General features: G+C 45.0%; 1 protein-coding gene across 2 annotated transcripts in view; it reads left to right on the top strand.

Annotated features, from left to right (window-relative positions):
* Positions 1-22269, top strand: part of LIMK2 (LIM domain kinase 2) — a 42403-nt gene that overhangs the window by 14428 nt on the left and 5706 nt on the right. The window contains exons 1-12 of one of the 2 annotated variants that reach the window (XM_067550061.1): positions 1116-1406; positions 8423-8558; positions 10162-10271; positions 11049-11237; positions 11826-11931; positions 12956-13152; positions 14000-14186; positions 17448-17534; positions 18367-18498; positions 18834-18890; positions 19105-19170; positions 20131-20305. In XM_067550061.1, coding sequence (XP_067406162.1) covers positions 1354-1406; positions 8423-8558; positions 10162-10271; positions 11049-11237; positions 11826-11931; positions 12956-13152; positions 14000-14186; positions 17448-17534; positions 18367-18498; positions 18834-18890; positions 19105-19170; positions 20131-20305 — 1495 coding nt within the window. In that variant the 5' untranslated portion in view covers positions 1116-1353. Of the gene's footprint in view, positions 1-1115; positions 1407-8422; positions 8559-10161; positions 10272-11048; positions 11238-11825; positions 11932-12955; positions 13153-13999; positions 14187-17447; positions 17535-18366; positions 18499-18833; positions 18891-19104; positions 19171-20130; positions 20306-22269 lie in introns of those variants that run through there. The other variant, XM_067550060.1, reaches the window with a different exon arrangement.

Below are 22269 nucleotides of genomic sequence, written 5' to 3'. Positions count from 1 at the left end.
TGTGTCCATTTATTCTTTTGCGTAGTGACAGTCCAGTTTGGCCAATGTACATGGCAGAGGGGCATTGCTGGCACAGAAGTAATTGTCACTGCTCACACATTCTCACCTCCTAATCAATGGTTGTGAATAGGCCTCAACTACTCTAACTGAATGGACTTCGCTTATATCTACCTTCCCCATTGTTGTTCCTTACCCTTGGAGATGTGTATATATACTTCCCGTGTGATTTCTATACCTTACAGCTGACGAAGTGGGTTACAGCCCACGAAAGCTTATGCCTGCAGAAATTAAATTTGTTTGTCTTCAACTAGAGTCCTGTAGCACTTTAGTTTGTTTTTGGGGTTTTTTTAGTGTTGGGTAGACCACTGCTCTGGGTAGGACACTGCCAACTGTTCAGTGGCACAGACAAGACAGAGCAGGCTGAAGCAGTTCTTTGTGCAGCTGCTGCAGCCTTAAGTCAAGGATTGAGTGACTTGTTTTCTCTCAGATTAACTAATCTTTGACCTGGTTTAGTGTTACATCCCTACTGCTATTCGGGAGCCCTGGGCTGGGTTAAACTGCCAGGCCTGGTTTTTTCCTTTTCCTTTGAGGCAGCCAAGGCTGTGTCTTGGGGGGCAGATTATTCTTCCTCAGAGTGAAGTACACTGGGCAGAGGATCAACAAGCATGTTGGAGGTATTGTATCACAGTCTATTGTGATCTAGGAAACTACAATAAGCATTTATCTGAAATGAGCAGAGGCTTAGCTCTCTACATTAGACTCTGCCTCATGTGACTTCAGAATTAGTACCCTTACTATAGTGAGAGAAACTTTGTGTTCATGCACTTAGCTTTATTGTAGCAGAAGTTTCTACCTTTCAGAGTGTCTGTCTGTCACAGCCTCTCTGGAGTTTGGGTCCTGGCTCCACCCCTTGTGAAAATGGTTTATTTCCTGGGTGCTTCTAACCACCTATGTTCCTTTTGTGTAGGATGGCCCCTCCTCTCCTCCCTCCCTCAGGGGTGGAACCAGGGAAGCAAAAACTAACTTGACAGCAGTGTGTTCTTGCAAATTCTACCAACTCCTGCACAAGAATGTCCGAAGTTTAGCAAGATTAGTAGCTGCGCTATCCCTTTCACGGGTGCAACTGCTGCTGAGTAGAGGTGATTGTTACAGACATGGGAGCCAGGAAGGATCTGGAAATAAATGAGTGGCTGAGAGACCTGGCACTCCTTAGGCACTTTCAGAGAGAGAGGTGAGGAACCTGAATCAAAACAAGGTGAAGTGAGACCTACCAGCTGCCATGCTGGCCAAGTGGAGCTGTTCAGAGGCAGTCGGACAGGTTTGCGGCCGAGCAGGTTTATCCAGTGCTTGAAGATGGGAAGTTACTTGTCTGCCTCTGCTTATTTCACTCCCAAGGATCCTTTCCGGTAAGTTTTGCTCCTAGACAGTGATTTCCCTCTGGGCCTTGCCTCCATTTGGCATCCTGTAATGTCGTCCTGGGCTGCTTGTGTTGAGGTTCTAGGAATTCAATTCAGGTGCTTGTGTGTGGGGAGAAGCAGGCTTGAAGCTCGGAGCGCTATGACTTTTGAAGTGGGGGGACTGGGCAGAGTTCTTGAAAACTAATCTGCATCCATGTTCTTATTGATAAGAGGGTGTGGCATGTGTGCATAGCTGTTCAGTAAAGCTGTGTTTACGTGCACACCCCAAGTGTGTATTGGCAGGCTCCCTTTCAGATTCAAACCATAGACATCAGCTTTTTCACTGCCTTCCAAGCAGCAGCCAGAAAGAATAGGATTTTATGGAAAGCTCCTGATGTAGAGAAAGGAAGCAGTATGTGTCCATGGGAAGGACACAGAATATGAGGTGGGTGAGCACCACATGCTCCTCACTGCTATATGTTTGAGAAGGTGGCATAATCCATAGGCAATGGGTTGTGACTATATCTAATGAATGAAATCAAGAACTTTGCAGACAATTAGTAGTTAACAGTAAATGCCTGATTACGGTATCTTAGAATGTGGTCATGTCCCAGATGTTTTGCTTACATTAACCCCCTTTGTTTATTTCAATGTCCAACTTCAGTCCATTTAAATGACCGAGGCTTGAGAAAGAAGGTGGCTGCAGAGCAAGGCTTTGATTGCACTAGTTTCTCCATGTTAGTAAGCTAAGTTTGAAACTGTTCCTGCAAACACAGTTGTGCTGGCTGGTGAGGCCTGGGAAAACTGTGCTAAAACAGTTTTAAAATCCCTCAAGACTGAAGTTCCTACATCTGGAACAAAAGTTCGTCTGGTCCAAACTGGTCTACCCAACTTCACAGGCAGTGATCTACCCAATTTCCAAACTGGTTTACCCAACTTTCTTTTCCTACCTCTGGGGGGGGAGTGCAATCAGAGCCGTAGCCTGCTAACAGTATGTAGAGTCATACGAGTATAAGGCATGTACGTATAAGGCATGTACGGGGCATTATTGCTTGACCACGAATACATGCTCCACTTGCTGGTGCCTAAAGGAAGTGCCATAGGAGAGGTGCATGTGGAACAGAGCTTCCATGTGCTGACTTCTGTCTGTGTAGTATCCTAGATATGCTTTCCGTTGTCTCTTTGCCCTTATAATTTCTGGGGCATTAGCAAATGTGTGCGCTTCAGCTAAGTCCTGGTTGAGGAGGTGGTTAGGTTCGGGTTTAGGGAACCACTATGTTCTGGAAGTGTCCTTTTCTCTGCATGCTGATTTTTCCCCACCTTTGGACCTGTAGGCTGATCTGATGTTAACCTATCTCGCCTGATAATCCAGGTTCCTTTAGTGACATTTACTGAGAGGGTGCAGCCATTTCAATACTAGGGCTGGGTTTCTCTTCATTAAGATACTGGCTTTCCTTTATGTGTAAAGGAGACTGTCCTGTGAGCAGAATCTTCCCCCTTATTGGTGGTCAGGTTGGTTTCTTGTTTGTAGTCTGATCCATTCAATATGACCAAAAACCAAGCTGACTAGAGGGGATGGTTTCTGACATTTCTGTGCCTGGTCATTTATAGAACTAACCAGCACTGGGGCTAAACACAGATCCACACCGAGGTGTGACCTGTTTTCCAAGTACCATGGAAACCCAAAGCAGACCTCTGGAGTTTTCCACTTTCACCCACAAAACCCCCATTGCAGTTGAAGTGAAACCTGTCCTATGGGGTTGGTTGGGCTTGACTCTGCTCATAGGGTCACAGGGCTGCTCTAGTTTGGCCTGGCCTGGCTTCCCTGATGGGCAGGCTTGCTGTACAGCTTCCATGCCCTAGAGACAGGACCAATCCCGCATTGGCTACTTTAAATGTTGAGAGGTATGCCTAAATGATAGGAACTGTTGCACGGGGCTGGTATCAGCAATCAGTGGCAATTTACTTGTGAGATATGGTATAGTGGATGGGAAGGGAGGGAGTTGAACATAGTGACACACTCTTCTTTCTGGCTACTGCTGCCTACCAGTTTAGTTGTAGTCTAGTGTTCTTGATTGTTATTGCCATGGAAGCAGCTCCAGTGCCTTTAAATGCAGAGCTGTGGCATCATTAAATGAGTTGTTCAGAGCTACCAGTTTAAAGCCACTGTTCACATGTCATGGTTCTAAGTGATGGCAAAGACAGCAGCAAAGCCTCTTGAATTTCTTAAGAAAAAAATATATAGGAGGTTGGGGATGCTTATAAACCCCAGCTCTTCCCCCTCAATAAGGCCCACGTTAGGGCATCCTCCCTCTGAGTAGAGATGGTTAAAGCTCCCTTGAATACCCACCAACATTGCTCCTTCAGTTACTGGAACACCTTGAGGGTAGTCTCTTCCCTTGGGGTTTGAATCATGCTGCTTTCACAATGTTCCTAACCTGTGAGAGTTCAGTGTCCAAACTGACTTCACTTAATCCCTTGGCATCCTGTTGTGTTGCCCCCCGGCTAGCCTTGTTCATCTAAACCCCAGTAGTGTTATATTTTCAAACTTAGTGGAGAGTGGCTGTGCTTTTCAAGAACATATTTGGTCAGCTGATGTTTGGGAGGGAATGGCTTTTACTTATGCAATGATAACCTTTCCTTGTTAGGCCTAGAGAATTGCTGCAGTCCTCATCTCTGGCTTTGCCACTGCAGAGGTAGATAAGTATCATTCTCACAGTTAAATATGTTCAGAAATCAAGAATGGTGCAAATATGACCCCATGTTTGAAGAAGTGCTCTGCAGCTCCAGAAGAATGGACTGTTATTGAGAACTGTTTGTAGAGCTTTACTTACCTTACGTGGGCTCAAGTGTCCTACCTGCTGGTGTGAGAAGAGAATCTGCCTGAATTTGGTGGGGTTGTGATAGCAGCAGCCAGACAGCAAGGGGGACATGATCAGGTGTCAAAGGTGGTAGTTCCCAGTCCCTGAGGAATCTGTCATGTTTTGGGTACTCTCTCAACAGAGTGGAGAATAGCAAATCTTCTGGGATTAGACCTTCCCGTTGTCCATATCTTGAATGGAGGAATGAAATCCACCTTGCTCTTGGATGTGGTGGCCTAGAAAAATGAACCTGGCCACAAACTAACAGAGCTAGAAGCTAATGCACATCAAGTGAGATGGAGGAAAGATTGTCCCACTACCTTGCATGAATAAAACTCCCCCTTAATCTTTCCAACTGGGGACTTGAGGATCACATGGTACCTCGATAGCCTGGGCAAGGACATGATTACAGTTGAAGGGCTGGTTATGGTGACTACCTCTCTTCTGTATACTAGTGTTCAGATTTAGAGAAATCTAAAGCATCTTCCTTGTTATGGCGTAAAGGTGGCAGATGGGCTCCCTTGTGGCATGGTACTCAATGAGGTTCTTACCAACAGCGACTCATGAGGCAGCCAGTTAGCACCATTGAACAAAGTCTAGTGTTTCTGGAACCTGCCACACTTCGTTACCGTTGCCTTATTGGTCTAGGTGGAGTGCTGAGCCTTTGGCTGCAAATGTATCCTGCCCAGATTTGTTTAATCACATAGCACAGAGCTGACTGTTTACAGACTCCACCCCCTCTTACCTTCCATTTACTATGGATGTGTTGCAACAGCGATATCCACAGTTTCTATTTCCCAGTAGAAACTGCTAATCAAATTGGTGTCATTGTAGGGTTGGGATCAATTGCTAAAGCAGTATGGGAAAGGCAGGGGAGCACCTTGTATGTCCCCTCCTTCAGGCCATGTCCCTGTAATGTTGACTACTGTGTCATAAAATTATGGCACCATAGATATATGAGCATAACCCTGTAGCATAGATGCAACTACAGTGACAGAAGGGGTTTTAACATCAGTGTGGGAATGTCACCTCCCCAAGCAATGGTAGCTAGGTTGAAAGGTGCATTCTTCCATCTACCTAGCTGCATCTACACCCAGGGTTAGGTTAGCACACATAGGTGGCTCATGGGTATGGATTTTTCACACCCCTGACTGATACAGCAATATCAACCTAAATTTTAAGTGTAGATCTATCCAGCTGGAGGTGTACACACTGAAATGCTTCTCCCACTGATATAACCCCTGCTGTGCTGACATAATAAAACCATCTCAAGGAGAAGCATAGGGCTTATGTTGGTGTAGTTAGGGCAACACAGTGCCCCTGTAGACCAGGGGTGGGGAACCTTTTTTCTGCGAAGGGCCTGATGGTGGTACGGGGAAGACGGCTGAGTGTCCGCCGCCAAAAAGGGGCAAACGGCGGCAGGGTTCTCCCCCCCCCGGCGCGCGCGCCAGGGCCGGACCAAATGGGCCCGCGGGCCGGATGTTCCCCACCCCTGCTGTAAACAGTGTTCCTTACATCAGCTGGCTGTCATTTGTGTGGAGCTGTGAAACTGACAAGAAAGCTGGGTAAGTAGAGCCCAGCTGCCCCCTGCTCACCTGAAGCCCTAGGCGGCTGGACCCCACTGCTGGTGGGGAGCCGCCAGCGGGTGTCTCAGCTCTCCACACAGCCCCTCTCAGGTCAGTGGAAGTTCTCCTGGTGAGGACGCATACCACTGAGCCAGGGAGGGTAGTGTGGACATCAGCCACCACAGTATTTAATGCGGTGGCTGTAAATCGACCTAACACAGGTTAGACATGACTTTAGTAATACTAGGGGGAGCAGCAAAGCACAGCCTGGAGCTCGGTCATGTAGCTCTTATTGAAACTGGGGAATTACATGAAGGAAAAGGATCTCTAAACTGTGATCTTGCTTCATATTTTTGACACTTAAATGTAACTTTGAAAGTGGTGTGTAGGTGTCTTCTGTCCTCTATTATTGTCTTCCTCTCAAATGCAGGTCTGATCATGGAGCTTTACTTGTCTAAAGCTGTAATTGAGCTCTAGGTTTACACACTGGTACAGACATGCACATGAAGGTGGGATAATTCTGAAGGATTTTATTTGCTGGTGTTAAACCAGATGTTCCTGCTGTGTGTTGCTGATATGTATCTCTGCTGTTAGTCATCACTTGCTCTTCTCCCACCCACCCCCTTGATCATTCAACCAGGGATGCTTACAGCAAATGAAAGCCAAAGGCTAGCAGTTGAAGGAAGGACACTTCTGATGCCCTGCAGGTGGTGTGTACACATACCATTATGAGGGTGTAACTTAGTGCCCCAACTCTGGAGGCTGTAATAACAACGAATGCACTGTGTATCTTAAGGGATAGTCTCTCCTCCTGCTAATGAAATTGGCAGGGCCTATTGCACATATCAAAGTTCTTTCCCCTCATTAGGGAAAAGGATTTGCAGCTCCCCAAACTGGGAGAATTTCTGCTTTCGCAGCATTCATGAAATATTAATTTAGCTTGGAAGGAGGAGTTTATCTATCCGTAGGGGAGGAAATAGCACCAAATATCTTTTACAATGAAGTCACTTCCCTCAAACCACTGGATCTCTGTAAGCAACTTCACCTTTTCCTTCTGCATCCATGTGAAATGGAATGAAAGCGGATTTCCATGTTGAAGCAAAATCTGGTTCTCCCCTTGGTGTATGCAGGTTCCGATCTTACCTCTAATAGCTGGAGCTTAGCACAAATTAACTTAAGTTTCCAGGAAGTCTCTTAAGGTAGTTCTTGTGTGAAGGATGACAAGGTGACACTAATGGCTGAGAGTCTATCCACAAGGTGACTGTAGTAGCTTCCATCCCAAGGACCTGGGAGGATCATCTTTCGGAGGTGAAAGAGTATATGTCTCCATAGTCTCAGGGCTGGCCTACACTGAAAAGTTAGGTTGACCAGGGGTGTGTAAAATCCATACCTCTGTGCGACGTAGTTAACATGACTTAACCCCCGGTGGAAACAGCACTAGATGAACAGTTATTCTGTCAACCTAACTATCATCTCCAGAGAGGTAAATTAACTGTGGTGATGGTAGAACCCTTTCTGTTTCTGTAGTGAATGGGTACACTGAAGTATTGCAGTTGTGCCCCTGTAGTGTTTCATGTGTAGATTGACTGATCCCCTTGGCAGCAGAGAAGCCAATGCCAATAGTGTAATAGACACATCTGTTGTCAATTGGTCTAAAATTGCAAGTAGATGGTAGTTTGGGTCACTACCAGCCTGGATGAGATTTTATCCTGTTACTAATGCTGTGTCCATCCAATGCCTGCCCCATGGCTCTTAAGGAAAATGTCATGTTAGCAAAGCCATTGCTACTGTAAATGATTCAAAGTATTCTCTTACTCATTAATCTGGCTGGTGCTCTGCTCAATCCTGTGAATAGCTAGTCTTGCTTCTCAGGTTGAGGGCTGAATGTGCACTGCCCTGGGCAACAGGGAGTGTTCAGCATGCATTTTTCAGCAACACCATCATCTTGGGAGTGGAGTCCTGTGCCTCATAGCTGGATGAAAGCCACATGATGCAAATGGAGGAAAGTAGGAGGGAGCATTTTTTTTAAAAAAAAATCTTCCTATTCTAATGCATCTACTAAGAACATATCAGTAATTTTGCTTAAGAAGCAACACAAAGAGCCTGCAGATTTGGATTCCATTTCTGATTTTGCTGCCAATTTTCCTTTTGGGCAAGTTGTTCAATATTTCTGCCTATTTCTTCATTGGTAAAATGGGGCTAATAATGCTTGTTTGCTTGCGTGCTTGCTTCACAAGGGTTTTAAGGCTAAATTAATGTCTGAAGTGCATTGAAACCCTTGGCTGGAAGATGATCTAGAAGTACCAAATCTTTCCTTGGGGTCAGCCATCAGCATGAGGAAGGAGAGACTACCTGCAGCATCCACCACCGTATGTGAATAAACACTGATCTTAAAAGGGTAAATGTCTTGTGAAGCTCATTCTTCAAAGGATAATGTATTACTCAAAGAGTTAGGAGCAGAATTCCTGCTCAGTAGAGGGTTCCCTCTGCTTGGGGTGATTTAAAAAAAAATAAAGATGGTGGCTGGAGGAAAACTAATTCCTACAGGGAGTAGTCCATGATGAATTATTGCTAGTAATATCCCTTTGTGTTCTCTTAGGTGCTCTGAATGTCAGGACCCACTCACTAACTGGTACTATGAAAAGAATGGGAAGCTCTATTGTCACAAAGACTACTGGGGGAAATTTGGGGAATCTTGCCATGGCTGCTCTTTGCTGATGACTGGACCTGTGATGGTAAGGACTCTACTATGCCCCTTTTTGCCCAGCCACATCATGACTGACAGGAGTGTCAGGCTCCAGCTGCCTGGTAACTGCAGCAGACTGGGTGTTTTAGTTTTAGAACTCAACTGTTGATAATCACTTGTTGAAAGTGTGCACAATCTATTTACCTTTTGGGATGTAGATGGCCTTAAAAAGGCCAACTTGTGAAAGAGGGGTGTGAGGAACAGAAGCATTTCGGGGAAGGAGGCAAGGAGCTGAGATGCATAGAAATGAACAAAATGAGGCAAAACGCTTCCCATTCTGCCTCCATGCTGTGCACCAATGAAAGTGATGTTCAGGGAACTGAGACTTTGTTGTAGCCTGATACTCAAGTTCTTCTAGTGGATTTAGTTTCGTGTTCAGTGATGGGTTGCAATCTTTTTTGCCTTAGGAAAGGTTACAATTGTCAATTTGCGGTTTTAGGCTATGTGTACACTACAAATTACTTGAGTATAACTTACATAGCTTGCGTGTGAATAATCCACCCCCCTGAGTGACCTAAATTGTGCTGACCTAAGCCATGTCCACACTAGCACTATGTTGGGGGCAGAGCTTCTCCTGCCGTCAAAGCTACCACCTCTCATGAAGGCAGGAGTTAATAAGCTGATGGGAGAAATCTCTCCTATCAACTTAGTGTCTTCACCAGAAGTGCTACAGTGACTCAGCTGCATTGGTGAAGATGCACTGTTGTAGCTGCTGCAGTGTAGATACAGTCTTAGACTGAAGCCTTTCTAAGGTTACATGATAAACAGGACCATGTCTAGCCCTCTAGTGGCTGGCTGCAGAGCCACAGTCCCTCAGGCATTTCTAAATGTTTGAGCACCTCTTGCATGCTTGAGTGTAACAAAATATTGCCCTGCCACAAATATCCCCACCAAAATGTAAATCCTAACCCTATTAAATCAATCCTTACCAAGAATGAAAATTATCCAATATTTAGGTAAGCTGAATAAAAGCAGTATAATGTGCACCAGCTAACAAACACTATTCTGGGTGCAGCACTGGTAGTGAAAATAGTGCAGGTACATCCCCACTATTAATGGAATTTTTGCCAAAATATACTCAATAGGGAAAGGTCTCATGTTCATATTCCATGGTTTGCAATAGCACTTACAAGCCAATTTAGACGCAACCAGCTACTAGAAAGTAGAGATGAAGTACCTGATTCTTGTGCATTGATACCAGTCTTGCAGAATCATCTCTGGCTTAACATCTACTCTTGCCTGTATCATAACTAATGAGAAGTCTAATATTCACTCAGAAATACTACTTTGTTCCAGGCTAGTAAAATTTAGCAAGGCTGCAAAAATAGAGGGGGAGGGTACGTGGGACACATGCAGTGTCTCATGTTGGTGCACTTGTTTCAGAGCAGTGTATTGTAATCAAGGCACTGAGGAGGGGGTTTAGAAAAGGCAGGGTGGATTTGCATTGCTCTGTCCAGTATTTAAGAATGAACGCTGCTTAGTCTTGGAGTCTATGCAGACTTACTGTTATATAGTAGGTGCAGTATTGTTTCCCCGAGCCCCCTTTTAAGTGTCCCTTCCTTGATCAGAACTTCCTCTTCCTGGCTGTGTAGGTGGCTGGAGAATACAAGTACCATCCAGAATGCTTTGCTTGTATGAGTTGCAAGGTAATCATTGAAGATGGGGACACGTATGCGCTGGTACAACACTCCACTCTCTACTGGTAAGATGGGGCACATGGCACTTCATTGCTGTCCTGCTAAAATTATCCTGTGACACTGTGCACTCAATTACTTGCTGTACATGCAAATCATTTTCCTCATTCTGTCAAGGATGTTGAACACTAAAGGATGCTGAAAAATCAGAGGGTTCAGAGAACAGCCATGAGAACGATTAAAGGATTAGAAAACATGCCTTGAGTTATGGACTCAAGGACCTAAATCTATTTAGCTTAATAGAGAGAAGGTTAAGGAGTGGCTTGATTAGCCTATAAGTATCTACATGGGGAACACACATTGAATAATGGATTCCTCATTCTAGCAGAGAAAGGTATAATGTGATCCAATGGCTGGAAGCTGAAGTTAGACCAATTCAGACCGGAAATAAGGTGTAAATTGTTAATAGTGAGAGTAATTAACCATTGGAACAATTTACCAAGGTTTGTGGTGGATTCTTCATTATTGACCACTTTTAAATCAAGATAAGACTTTAAAAAACTTACATATTCGAGGAATTATTTTGGGGGAAGTGCTATTGTCTTAGTTATACAGGAGATCAGATTAGATGATCACAATGGTCACTTCTGGCCATGGAATTTATGGATCTGTAAATGCCAGAGGGGAATGATAAAGCTAATTTCTAGGGATAGGGGACCACTGCTTGGAGCTTTGATTGCTGATAAGAATAATAGCATTTTCCCCACCTTTGGGGAAACGGGATCCAGTTGGTTGGCAGGAAGGGATGGAAAATGGCCAGTGACTTTCCACTGTTCTTTCTGTAGTGGAAAATGTCATAACCAGATTGTGCTGACGCCAATGATAGAAAGACTCTCCACAAAATCTCTGCGTGAACAGCTACCATACACGCTGACCCTCATCTCTATGCCTGCAGCCACTGATGGCAAGAGAGGGTTCTCTGTGGCTGTTGAAGGTGGTTGCTCCAGCTATGCCACCAGTGTCCAAGTGAAAGAGTGAGTATGAAGAGGCCATAGTAGCTTCATTAACTGTTAACAATTGAGTAATTGTGTAGCGGTGTCTGAGCAAAGGAAAGTGGGAGCTTCTGACTAACTTTTATTTCTATGGTGAATCTCTCCAGTTGCTGAAATGGAATTTCTCATTCAGTGATTACATGTGGTAGGAATGAGATGCAAATGAAAACATGAGTTTTTCTTGGCTGGGCAGTCTTTTTTCCTCCTTCATTTTTATGGCTAACTTAAATTGTGATTCTAGACAGGGATGCTCCACTGTCCGGAAAGCACTTATGGGACTATCGCAGTAACAAATAAATTGATCTTTCCCTGTGGCTTGACTACTGATTGCTTTCCTTTCCTGTGGGTGTATGAGAAGGTCTTTTATTCTCCAAGCTTGCTGTGGGCTGGGCACCTCAGAGAATGCTTGCCCATCACAGTTTAGTGTTCTCACATCAGCAAACTGAGATCATTTAACTTATTTTTGGATCCTAAGAGGGAAGAATGCTTGCTGGAAAATAGAGATCCAGTGATCTTCTGTTAATCTGTGTTTAGGTGGATTCTCCAGCATGATTCTTTTCTTTGATTTAGAGTCAACAGAAGACACATTAGCCCGGATGTCCGAAATGCCATCCATTCTGGAGACCGGATCCTGGAAATCAATGGAGTCCCTATTCGCACATTACAAGTGGAGGAAGTAGGTATAGTTTTATCTTGAGTAATCCTGAAGTCTATCCTCTATACTGATTTTTTTTCTTCTTCTTCTTCTTCTACCTTGTGACTTTTTACAGTCTTCCCTCCATAGCATTGCCTACTGTGTGGGGCTGTAATGCTGTCATTTATTTCTACTACAGAACAATTCTCTGGCTGTGAATGTGAGAACAAGCTTTTGCTGTCCCTTAGTTTGGAGTCAGCATTTAAGTTCCATTGGGGAGGGGAAGGTGGCAGCTGGGAGAAGGCAATTAGGAAGCAGTTTAGAATAGGGGAGGTGTACATCAACAATTAACAGGTGGTTGAGGAAGCCTGGAGCGTAGGCTGTCTCAAAGAGAAGGATTTGGACCAAATAACTGAGTTGAAGGCAGTGTACCTGTATCATCAGGCAGACCTGTTTTGAGAGGACAGCTGCCAGCCATGGTCAGTTGAGACTATCCAGAAGCTGTATATAGTGTAGCAAGTGGAGGATTTCTGTCCGGATTTACTATATTAGATGCTTTACACAACTAATCACTTACAAGGTAAGGCTTGAATGCTTACTGCACAATATTAGGCTACTCTTACGGTAGCTAGACAAACAGTTTTTGTCTGCTGTTAATGTTAGCTAATATCTACAGCCTTCTCTTCTAGAGCAGAATAATTTGATCTGGGTTTAAATACCTGGGTAGCTTTAAATTTCCCTTATAAAAGTGTATTGATCAGCATTGGGCATGGTAGAATGTCCATACACTTGTACCTGATTTGGCCACGTTCCAGAAAAATAGTGAGCTGGGTCTCCTGTAGCTGATCAGAGCAGAAGAGGAGCTAGCTAGAATGAAGAGCCACATGTTGCTAGATTGTGACTGGTCCGGTAGACAATTGTAATGTGTGTAACTAAACTGCAGCCACAGTGACCTGCTTGAGGCATTGTAGATTCTAGCTGTTTATTGAGGGGCATCCGGGTGGCTTCATGTTTTAAAGAACAGTCCCCTTCAAAGGCTTTTACTCTGTCCTTGGATTTGGTTTAGGTGGAGGACCTGATTCGCAGGACAAGCCAGACGCTTCAGCTGCTCATAGAACATGACCCTGTCTCTCAGCGACTAGACAGATTGCGTCTGGACTCCAGGCTCCCCACCCACATAAAAACCACCACCACCTCATGCTCTATTTCCCCACTGGACATTAAGGAGAATCTGGAAGGAACACTGCAAAGGCGCTCCCTCAGGTATCAAACCCTAGGAAAACTGCACTGCAGCTAGTGCTTTTAAAACAGCAGTTGCAAATCTTCAGAGAGACTCCCATTTTTATTAGACCATGGGTATGCCACCACTGCCCTGTGACCTTCCATCCAGCTGTGCACGTGACAGCCCTCCTTGGAGCCTCTGCTATACAATGCCCAATCTCACAATTGCAAATGACTGAGTTATAACCAAGCCAAGCCTGATATGAACCAATGCCCAGGAGATGATGCTGTAGATCCCTTCACAGTCATTCTCTATTGACTCCTGCTCAGGCTGGCATGTCTAATAAAGGCTAGACTGTTAAATAAAGGCTTAATTATGGGCTATAAAACTCTGTTAACCACTTGAAATACAAAATTGAAAAGTCAAAGATTTCTGCCATGTTCAGATGGTTCAAAGGCTCAGTGACTGTCCCTTGCTAAATGAGGCTTGGGTCTTCAACTTTAGAAAACCTGCCCTTCCCATACTGGGGTCCTCTGTCCCTCCACCAACTTCCTTCATCATACAAAAATTGCAGCTCACTCAGTCACTTGACACCTGAATCCCTCACTTGGAACTATCAGGAGTTGTTCCTTGTAAGGTGGGAGTCAAAATCCTTATGCATAGAGATATGCTGCTGTGAAAGACTGGCCAGCATTGACATTGCTGTTGGTTCACTCAAGAATTTAAAATTGTAAGTGACTCTGCAGCTTAGGGTACATGCTGCAGCACCTTCCATGTTTGCAGAATTGTGGTACGCTAGTGAACTTGATGGTTTCTAGCATGCCCTGATTTAGGGTAATAGGCCTCCCTTGCAACTGGCCTAATCTTCCAGTCACTTTCACTTTCCAGGCGAAGTAACAGTATTTCCAAGTCTCCTGGACCCAGCTCCCCAAAGGAACCTTTCATTCTGAGCCGTGACATCAGTCGCTCTGAATCTCTGCGCTCCTCCTCCAGCTATTCCCAACAGATCTTCCGCCCTTGTGATCTGACACATGGTGAAGTACTGGGGAAAGGATTCTTTGGACAAGCTATCAAGGTGAGTGGGAAAAACCATGAACCTGCTGCTGAATTCCCAAATTACAGCATATGTCTCCTGCAGAAACTTGCAAACTTCACAGCAAAATCTCAAGTGACTTTTATTCCCCTTCCAATAGTATGTTGGGTCTGGGAACTTGATTGGCTTTCACCGTATTCACCATTCTCTCTTCTCTTGTACAAACTCATCTTGAGGGTTGCTGGTAGCCTGGAGAGATGGATTAGAATCTCCTGGAGAGTTTGACTCTCATTTAAATTGCGGCCTGCCTAACGTGCATCTAGTGTGCTGTGAAGGTGGCTGTATATAACCAGAGCTACAAAGTGAATGGGTCACGCCTCTGTCAAGGGGTGGAGGGGCGGGGGGGAGAAGAGGGCTCACTGTTATATGAAATGTCTTCCTGAAGGTGCCCACTCAACCTCCCAATTCAGTATTGTGTAGTTCTCTCAGTGCAAGAGTCTGTGCTGGACAGACTGGGACTTATAAGGGATCCAATGATAGTAACTGGTAAACTGTTTAACAGGCTAACTCAGACGGCACCTGTGGTCTAGTGCCTTTGAGAACAAAACGCTCCTGCAATAGTAATTCTACTCTCTCACTTCCCTGTATTAACTGTCTGGTCTTAGCCATGGAGCATGGACCCTTCAGGAACTCCCTCCCTGGCATTTTGCATCAACAGATTTCCTCCTGACACCCATAACTGGTATTTTTGCAGTTTGCTCAGTTTTCTGGTATTACTGTAGCTGAACCTTGAGTCAACTTCCTGAACACTATCTACCTTCCAAGGGCCAGTGTGAGCTCTTCAGTCCCCTGATCTCCATCTCACTATCCCATGGGAATCAGTTTCTCCTTAACCACTGTTGTATCAATCATTGTCCTGTGTTTCCTTGGGAATATGACTGTGCTATGAATCCCAGAGCGCCCTAGGTGTTCAGTCTTTGATATGGTGTTATACTAATTGGCATATTTCTTTTCTCTGCTCATAGACAAAGAGCATGTTCAGGTAAGCAGAACCTTTTCCTCTGCAGCATGTCTTGCCATCTGCATCCCCATTGGGTTAATAGCACAGAGGCATTTCCTCTCTGCTCCATTTGGCTAATGGTGGACTTATGTTGGTGCATGCACTGGGAGATAATCCCCTAAATGAGTTATATAATGAAACTGCTCTTGTTCAATTTGTTGGATATACCAGCCTAATGATTCCATTTACTTGTCTTCATTGCTTCCCTTCTCCCTTGTCACGGTGCTTTAGACACTTCTACCTCTTTGTAGAAGGTGATGGCAAGTGCTCCTCAGCACTCGGCTAATGTTTGGATGCTTGACTTTGGCTAGGAGCAAGAGAAGGGATGCTGTGCGTGCTGCCTGGTCTTGTTATCCACACCAGAGTCTTCAGGCTTTCACATTTCATCTATATCCAAGTAGTGCTGAATTCTACTGCCCACCTTGGAATCTGTGCAGCATTAGTGTGCAGTGGTCTTTCCAGTAGAGCAGAGTCTCCCAAATTCTCAGAGTTGGTGGCCCCTTTCCAGGCTAATGTTCTTTACAATCCTTGTCCCCCAAGAGCTCTAAACATGAGCAGGTGAATCTTTGTAGCCCCAATATACCAGAAATTACTTAATAAGCTTCACAAAGCAGAGGTGTAAAAAGGGATCCATCATTGTGATGGGTGAGCCTGTTTTGTTGACTGACAGTTACTTTTGATCAGCAGTCAAGTGTGATACTTTGTTTATAATTGTAATTAAAGAGAAACTGGACTCTGATAAGAGGACGAAATGCAATGAGAACTTCCATGGCTTCTGCAGCTACAGCAGAATTACTTCTTCACAAATCCCAACTCTGAGCTCCGGGCTAATGTAAATTGCAGGGTCTCCCAAAAGCAGCGTGTCTTGAAATAGCCAAGTCAGCATTGCTGAGTCACAGCTTCTTGCATGATGGGGGTCAACCAACTCCCAGTTTTTCTCTTCGGATCACTAGGAGAATAGTCCTGCAGCTGGATCTCGTGTTCCTCAATGCTGAGTTGAGGTCCTGAGGTTTCCTTATGGGTTCTTCAGTTCCCACAAAATCTGAAACAGGAAAACTAGTCCAGGTTCCTCCCTGAAATTAAGATCAGTTTCCAAATTGTCTATTGAAAGTTTATAGCCTGTTCTGTATGGACAGAATATTCATCTTCTATCTTTGAAGAAGAGGAGATCAGCTTGTTTAAGTGCTCAGAAATTTCAGCAAAGTAGACTCTGAGACCCAAGCTGAATTACTGAAGGAGTCAGCAAGGGGAGAAGTTCTTCAGGAAAACCTGCAGTCATGCTCTTAATCCGAAGTCAGGTTGATGTTTTTCTTCATGAGAGCCACCTCATTTCAGTGTGAAATTTGTTACTGGTTCAAAGGAACATAGGTCCTCACAGAGCAATGCGAAAAAGACAGGAATGATTTGGATGAGACTCTCTCAGCTTTCATGGAGGACCTGATGCAGGTTTTCAGGTAGTTAACAGAATGGTGGTGTGCATGACACAGTGAAGCCAGAAGGCTTTAGGTACTGTCTCACATGTCACCTTGGGGCCATCCTTGCAGATTGCAGTACATTGTTCACACCGAAGGTGGGACCTTGACTGCTTCCTGTTGCAACTAAACAGTCTCTGGCTGTGCATCTCCACAGAGCATTGCAAAAGAACAAGTCTTCAATAAGCCTATCTGAAACCTAGCACTTGCCAGAAGATACCTGACAACAGGAATATCTGAGTTGGTGTAAATTGCTTAGTTGCTCTTGATTCGTGAAAAAGGAAACCATCCTCAGCAATTTCACTAATACAGGCTGAAGTGGTTGGTTAGGATCTGTGTGCATGGGGGCCTGCTTTTTATATTGTACATCATGTTTAATGGTGCTTGTATTGTCTGGTATAAGGTAATTCCAGGCTCTCTCAGGTGCAAGGCTAATACTGTTAGCAGAGGCTCTAGCAGCATACAGCACACACTCAGATCCTATACTGATTAAAATGGAACCACTCACTGAGGTTCTTGGGATACAATAATATAGTGAACTGAAAGGACCACACCACAGTGGGCCTTTTGAGTGTCTATTTTATCACTTCCAATTTACAGAATCTTTTGCAAAAAAAATTATTTTTTGTGGCAATTTCCTGCAAATCCCTGAACCTTGTCTGTCTGAATTTCCTCTTCTCTCCCCCTCAGGGATGGAGGGAGATGTGACCCACAGTTTGGGAAAACCTGTCCTACAGCATCTATAGGTTTCATAGTGTCTGTTTCCAACAGGTGACACACAAAGCAACTGGGAAAGTGATGGTGATGAAGGAGCTGATTCGGTGTGATGAGGAAACACAGAAGACTTTCTTGACAGAGGTAGGAGCAAGATTTCACGTGAGGCCAGGGATCCAATTGTGTGGAGGTTAGAGCTCTTCCCTGCCCCTCAGTAGTAATGCATACCTGTGATCCTAGCAGGGAAGCAGCATGTTGGGGGAAGAACGGACCTAATTGAAAATGTATGTCCCAATTAAACATGGCTGACTGACTTATTCAGAAAATGAAGATGACTTAGACTTCCTATTCATTAATTTTCAATGCTAAGAGGCACTGTGAGCCTAAGAGGCTATTTGGTTGAACTGTGCTTAGTGAATGTAAGTGTAAAATGTTGTGGGATGTATCCTGCACAGTGAGCTTTTCAGTATAAAACATTAATAGGAAACAGCTGACTCAGAGGCTAATATCTGGAGAATGTTGAGCTTAATTGCAACAGAGAAGGGAATTTTTAAACCAACGGATCGAATGGCTGCCTTCCTCATTCCCCAAAGTCAGGCTTATCTGAAAAGCAGCTTCCTAAATACACTAATGCTTCTCTTCTGGCCCTAAGCATGTCATACAGCATGCTATCTGCACTGTAGAAGTCCTGGCAACTAAACCATAACCAGGCCTAGGAGCTCTCCAGCCTGATCACTATCTTTCAAGAATCAAGTGATGATGGAAATGGAAGGGCAACAATGATCATTGGATGCCTTTTAAAGTTGGATTTTGAATGAGCTTTCTTCTGATATCTCTGGGTAGTGCACCAGGCCTCCACAGATGGGATGTGCCCCTTCTCTCTCCCAGTGTGGGGACCAGTAAGTAAAGCTCCTGAGACTCTTAGAAAGGCCTATTCCAATCTCTCTTGGGGTGCGGGTTGTTTCTGCCTTCACAGGTGAAAGTGATGCGCAGTTTGGATCATCCCAACGTGCTGAAGTTCATTGGTGTGTTGTACAAGGACAAAAAGCTGAACCTTCTCACAGAGTACATTGAAGGGGGGACTCTAAAGGACTTTCTCCGTAATGCGGTGAGTAAATGTCTCATGGAGCATGTCTAGGCATCCAGATGGGGCTCTGGCCAGTGTGGAACATGTGCCCTCGGCACACAATGTTGTATCTCTGCTGCTGAGTATCCACCAGGAGCCCAATTACCTGGATTGTCATCTCTCCTTTGAAGCTAGTTTTTCCATGTTAAGGGAAGGTTCCCCTGCTGTTGCCGGTGCTGTAGCTGGCCTGTGGATTAGAGCACCTAACTCTCTAGGGCTATATCATCTTTCTGAAAATCTAGCAGGAGGAGGCTAGCCTGACCTGGCCAGCCAGTGAGATGAGACCTGATCACTGAGAAGTTGTTGTTGTTTTGCAGGACCCATTTCCTTGGCAGCAGAAGGTCAGCTTTGCCAAAGGAATAGCTTCAGGAATGGTGAGTCAATCTTCCCTTGAGACTGCTCCTCCAGGATTCTGGGCCATCTAAGGCATGGAGGGCTGATGTAATAGGATGGTGTATAATGGCCTGCAGAAGCTACTTGGTAGCTAGGGAAATACTGTGTTCTTATACCAATGTTTTGAGGGACTTAACGCCAGAGGATGTATTCATGAGACTTGCTCTAATGCTGCTTTCTGTCCCTCTGTTTCAGGCCTATTTGCACTCCATGTGTATCATCCACAGAGATCTGAATTCGCATAACTGTCTGATCAAACTGGTGAGCTCCAGAGTATGGTCCTTCCTTTGTCTCCTCCTTTCCTCCCTCTGCCTTTCTTCATGTAATGTTTAGCTACTATGGACACACTAGACCTTCTGGTTACTCTACCTGGCAGTGTAGAAACTATCCCTTCTTGTAAGCTTTCTAGCATTTATCCCAGTTTGGCTTTCAGTGTCCCAAGAAATGGATGTTCACTCCTGCGAGGTAATAGTGTTCCACAGCCTAATCTTTTACTTTCACCCCATTAATCCTGACTACACCCTGGAGTCCTCTACCATTGTTATATACCCTTTATACTCTCTTGTAGCCTCTTCCCCACTAGTTGTTGCTTAGTGGAGCTATATACTTAGCTCTCCTAACCTTTGTCCATAAATTGCACCCCCAGTCCCTTTTGTTTCTTCTCTGATCATCCATTTTGTCTCCTTTATTCCCCAAGAAATCCTGAGGGCTCTTCATATATTAATATGCTATTAGCTGTGGGCTTCATTCCCTTAGTTCTGACTCCGTGTCCCCTTAGCCTCAATATTGGATCTACATGTAGACTGCAAGCCCTGAGGTCTGATCTGAGCAGAGTTTGCTAGGAAAGACTACTGGGTAGAGCTAGATAAGCTGGATAGAGAAAGCCAAATGCATTATAGCAACTGGAAGCAAGTTAATAGAGTTAAAACTCCTTCTTCCCTGCGTGTGGACTCATGGGCTGTTTTCTCTCCTTACTCACCCTAACTGGACTTGTCTCCCTCTACCTCTTCCCCCTACTCCCTGGAAGGCTGCTGGGCTCCCATGTTCACTGCATTCTTCCAGCTAGCTGCAAGAGGCTTCCTGCCTGCACAGCTGCTGCTATTGTTACATTTAATGTGCTGTTTATAAGTGACAGGAAATACAGCCACTCTGTGCTAATAAGTTAGTCTTGGAAGGAGCTGAGGAGTAATCAGTTGCTTGTGATTTAAATCCTTTGGCTAGGATAAGACTGTGGTGGTTGCTGATTTTGGACTGTCTCGGCTGATTGTGGAAGAGAGGAAAAAACCCACCCTGGAAAAGCCATCTGCCAAGAAGCGAACCCTACGCAAGAGTGACAGGAAGAAGCGCTATACTGTGGTTGGAAACCCATACTGGATGGCACCTGAGATGTTAAATGGTAAGAGGCTCATACTGTGGCAGGTGAGGAGCCACCTCAAGGCACAAGTATAAGGATGACAGGATTACTGGAAATTCCAGTTAGCAGCAATCAAACCTATTAGCTGCCTAGGGCTTTAGACTTGCTAATACACGAGCTTCTTTCTTGTCAACAGATCTGGTGGCTGTGCTTTCCCTTGCACACCAGACCTGCTAAAGTTCACTGCTGCCAGTAATGTAAACAGCAAGAAATGGGGAGCCCATTCCTGGGTGTTATCAAGACTGTTCAGGAGGGTATTGGGCCTAAACCTGCCATTGTCCAGACATTGGAGGCAACAAAACCAGGAGGCTTGAAACAATGAGACTGGCTTTGAAATTAACTTCAGTCATGTGTCTAACATCCTTAGGATGCAGTGAATTGACTGTGCTTCGTAAAATGGAATACAATAGGACTGTGTGGCAGACCTGTAATGTTGTGTTGGATTCCACTGTATCCAGCTGTTGCGTGGTTCCCCGCCCTCCACACACTGAGTGGGAAGGACAGTGGCTATATATCTGAGGGTCAGATCTTTCCTGGTACTGGGTTAAGGGCAAGCACATATCCCTGATGGGACCTGCTGCCTGTGTGAGACCCAAGTGAGGGGAGAATACACACTCAACCACTTCTGGTGAAGTGGGCCTCCATGTGACCAGGGCATGGCAGCAAGGCAAACATATGGACAACTAGAACTGCCACTAAATCCTCCAGAAAGGGCAGACACGGACATGGTTACATTATAAAGTATTTCCCAGCTGACTTCAACATCAGGCTGTTCTTAGGAAAGGGAAGATTCTGGTTTTACGGCCTCTACCCTCCTCATCCTCACCCCAGTATTCTGCTGCTCTCTACTACCATTTTCGGTGCTCTTCTTTTCTTCCTTTGAGCTCTGCGCTGTCGGGATCTTCAGAGCCTGGCAAAGGGTTATCCTCCTTTCTCAAAGCATTAAAGTTGTGATACAGGAACACTACTAAATAGCATATCTGGCACCTGCCAAGAGAACTGCCAACTGTGCCCCCAAGATAACACATTAAAAAAGGTAAGGTCTACTCTGACATAATATCATGGGGTACCAGGGCTGCTTCCCATATGCAATCCTCACTGGACCCTGCCACAATTCCATTCCTGGCTGCAGAGAGAGACCTCTATCTCTGCCTGGTGAGACCAGCCTTGTGGATTCTGTCTGCTCACAGAGGCCTGCTTTCCATGTCTCAAAGCTCTCTGCTGTCTGAGGAAGATCATTACCACTTAATTTATTGCCTCTGCGGTGATTGCAGCAGAAACTGGGCTTCCAGCTTCCTCTGCAACTGGCACTGGCTTAGCATATCATAGAGATGCATTGAAAGGACTATCAGTGCGAACTGCAAGACCTCTCTGAAGTTAACAGCAGTCACTTGAACCCTTGTGCTCCATTTAGGACTCTGTAATAGAACCCTCTCTCCTCCCTTGAGCACCCTTTTTCTTCCCTTGAAACTGGGGCTGCATTACAGGTCTTATGGAAACAAATGGCTTATGTGTGTGTAATGGCAGTGAAAGGAAGTTGACTTTGAAAATGGAAATTCTTTGGCTAGCCACAGACTATCTACTGCAGTGGCAGCTTCCTTCCCTACCTCTACATTGTTCTTCCTGCTCTATCTGAACTAAACAGTTCAGCTCCGTGGCCCATTCCCTTCTCTGCTATCTGTGGATTATGCCAGTTACGGTGGAGGCTCCTGTGGTAACTGAAGCCACCAAACTGCTGCTGGATGGTGTCTGCTCTAGGTCATTATCCAGCTAAGATAGACTGTCCCCATTTCCCAAACCCCGGCCAGAATATGGTTGGTAAACAAACTTCCTTGTGGTGGTCCATCACAGAAAAGTTGCTATGGAAACTTTAAAACTTTATTGTGCTGCCTGGGATCCTGCTTGTGCCCATGGTTGCAGTAACATGCAGTGTTACATTCCAGTAC

The sequence above is a fragment of the Emydura macquarii genome, unplaced genomic scaffold, assembly GCF_026122565.2.
Source record: "Emydura macquarii macquarii isolate MOO-44397 ecotype Brisbane River unplaced genomic scaffold, CSIRO-AGI_Emac_v2 contig_1254, whole genome shotgun sequence".
In the NCBI taxonomy this organism is placed as follows: domain Eukaryota; kingdom Metazoa; phylum Chordata; order Testudines; family Chelidae; genus Emydura; species Emydura macquarii.
The sequence above is the reverse complement of the archived record's forward strand: the minus strand, read 5'-3'. Positions and strand labels throughout refer to the sequence as shown.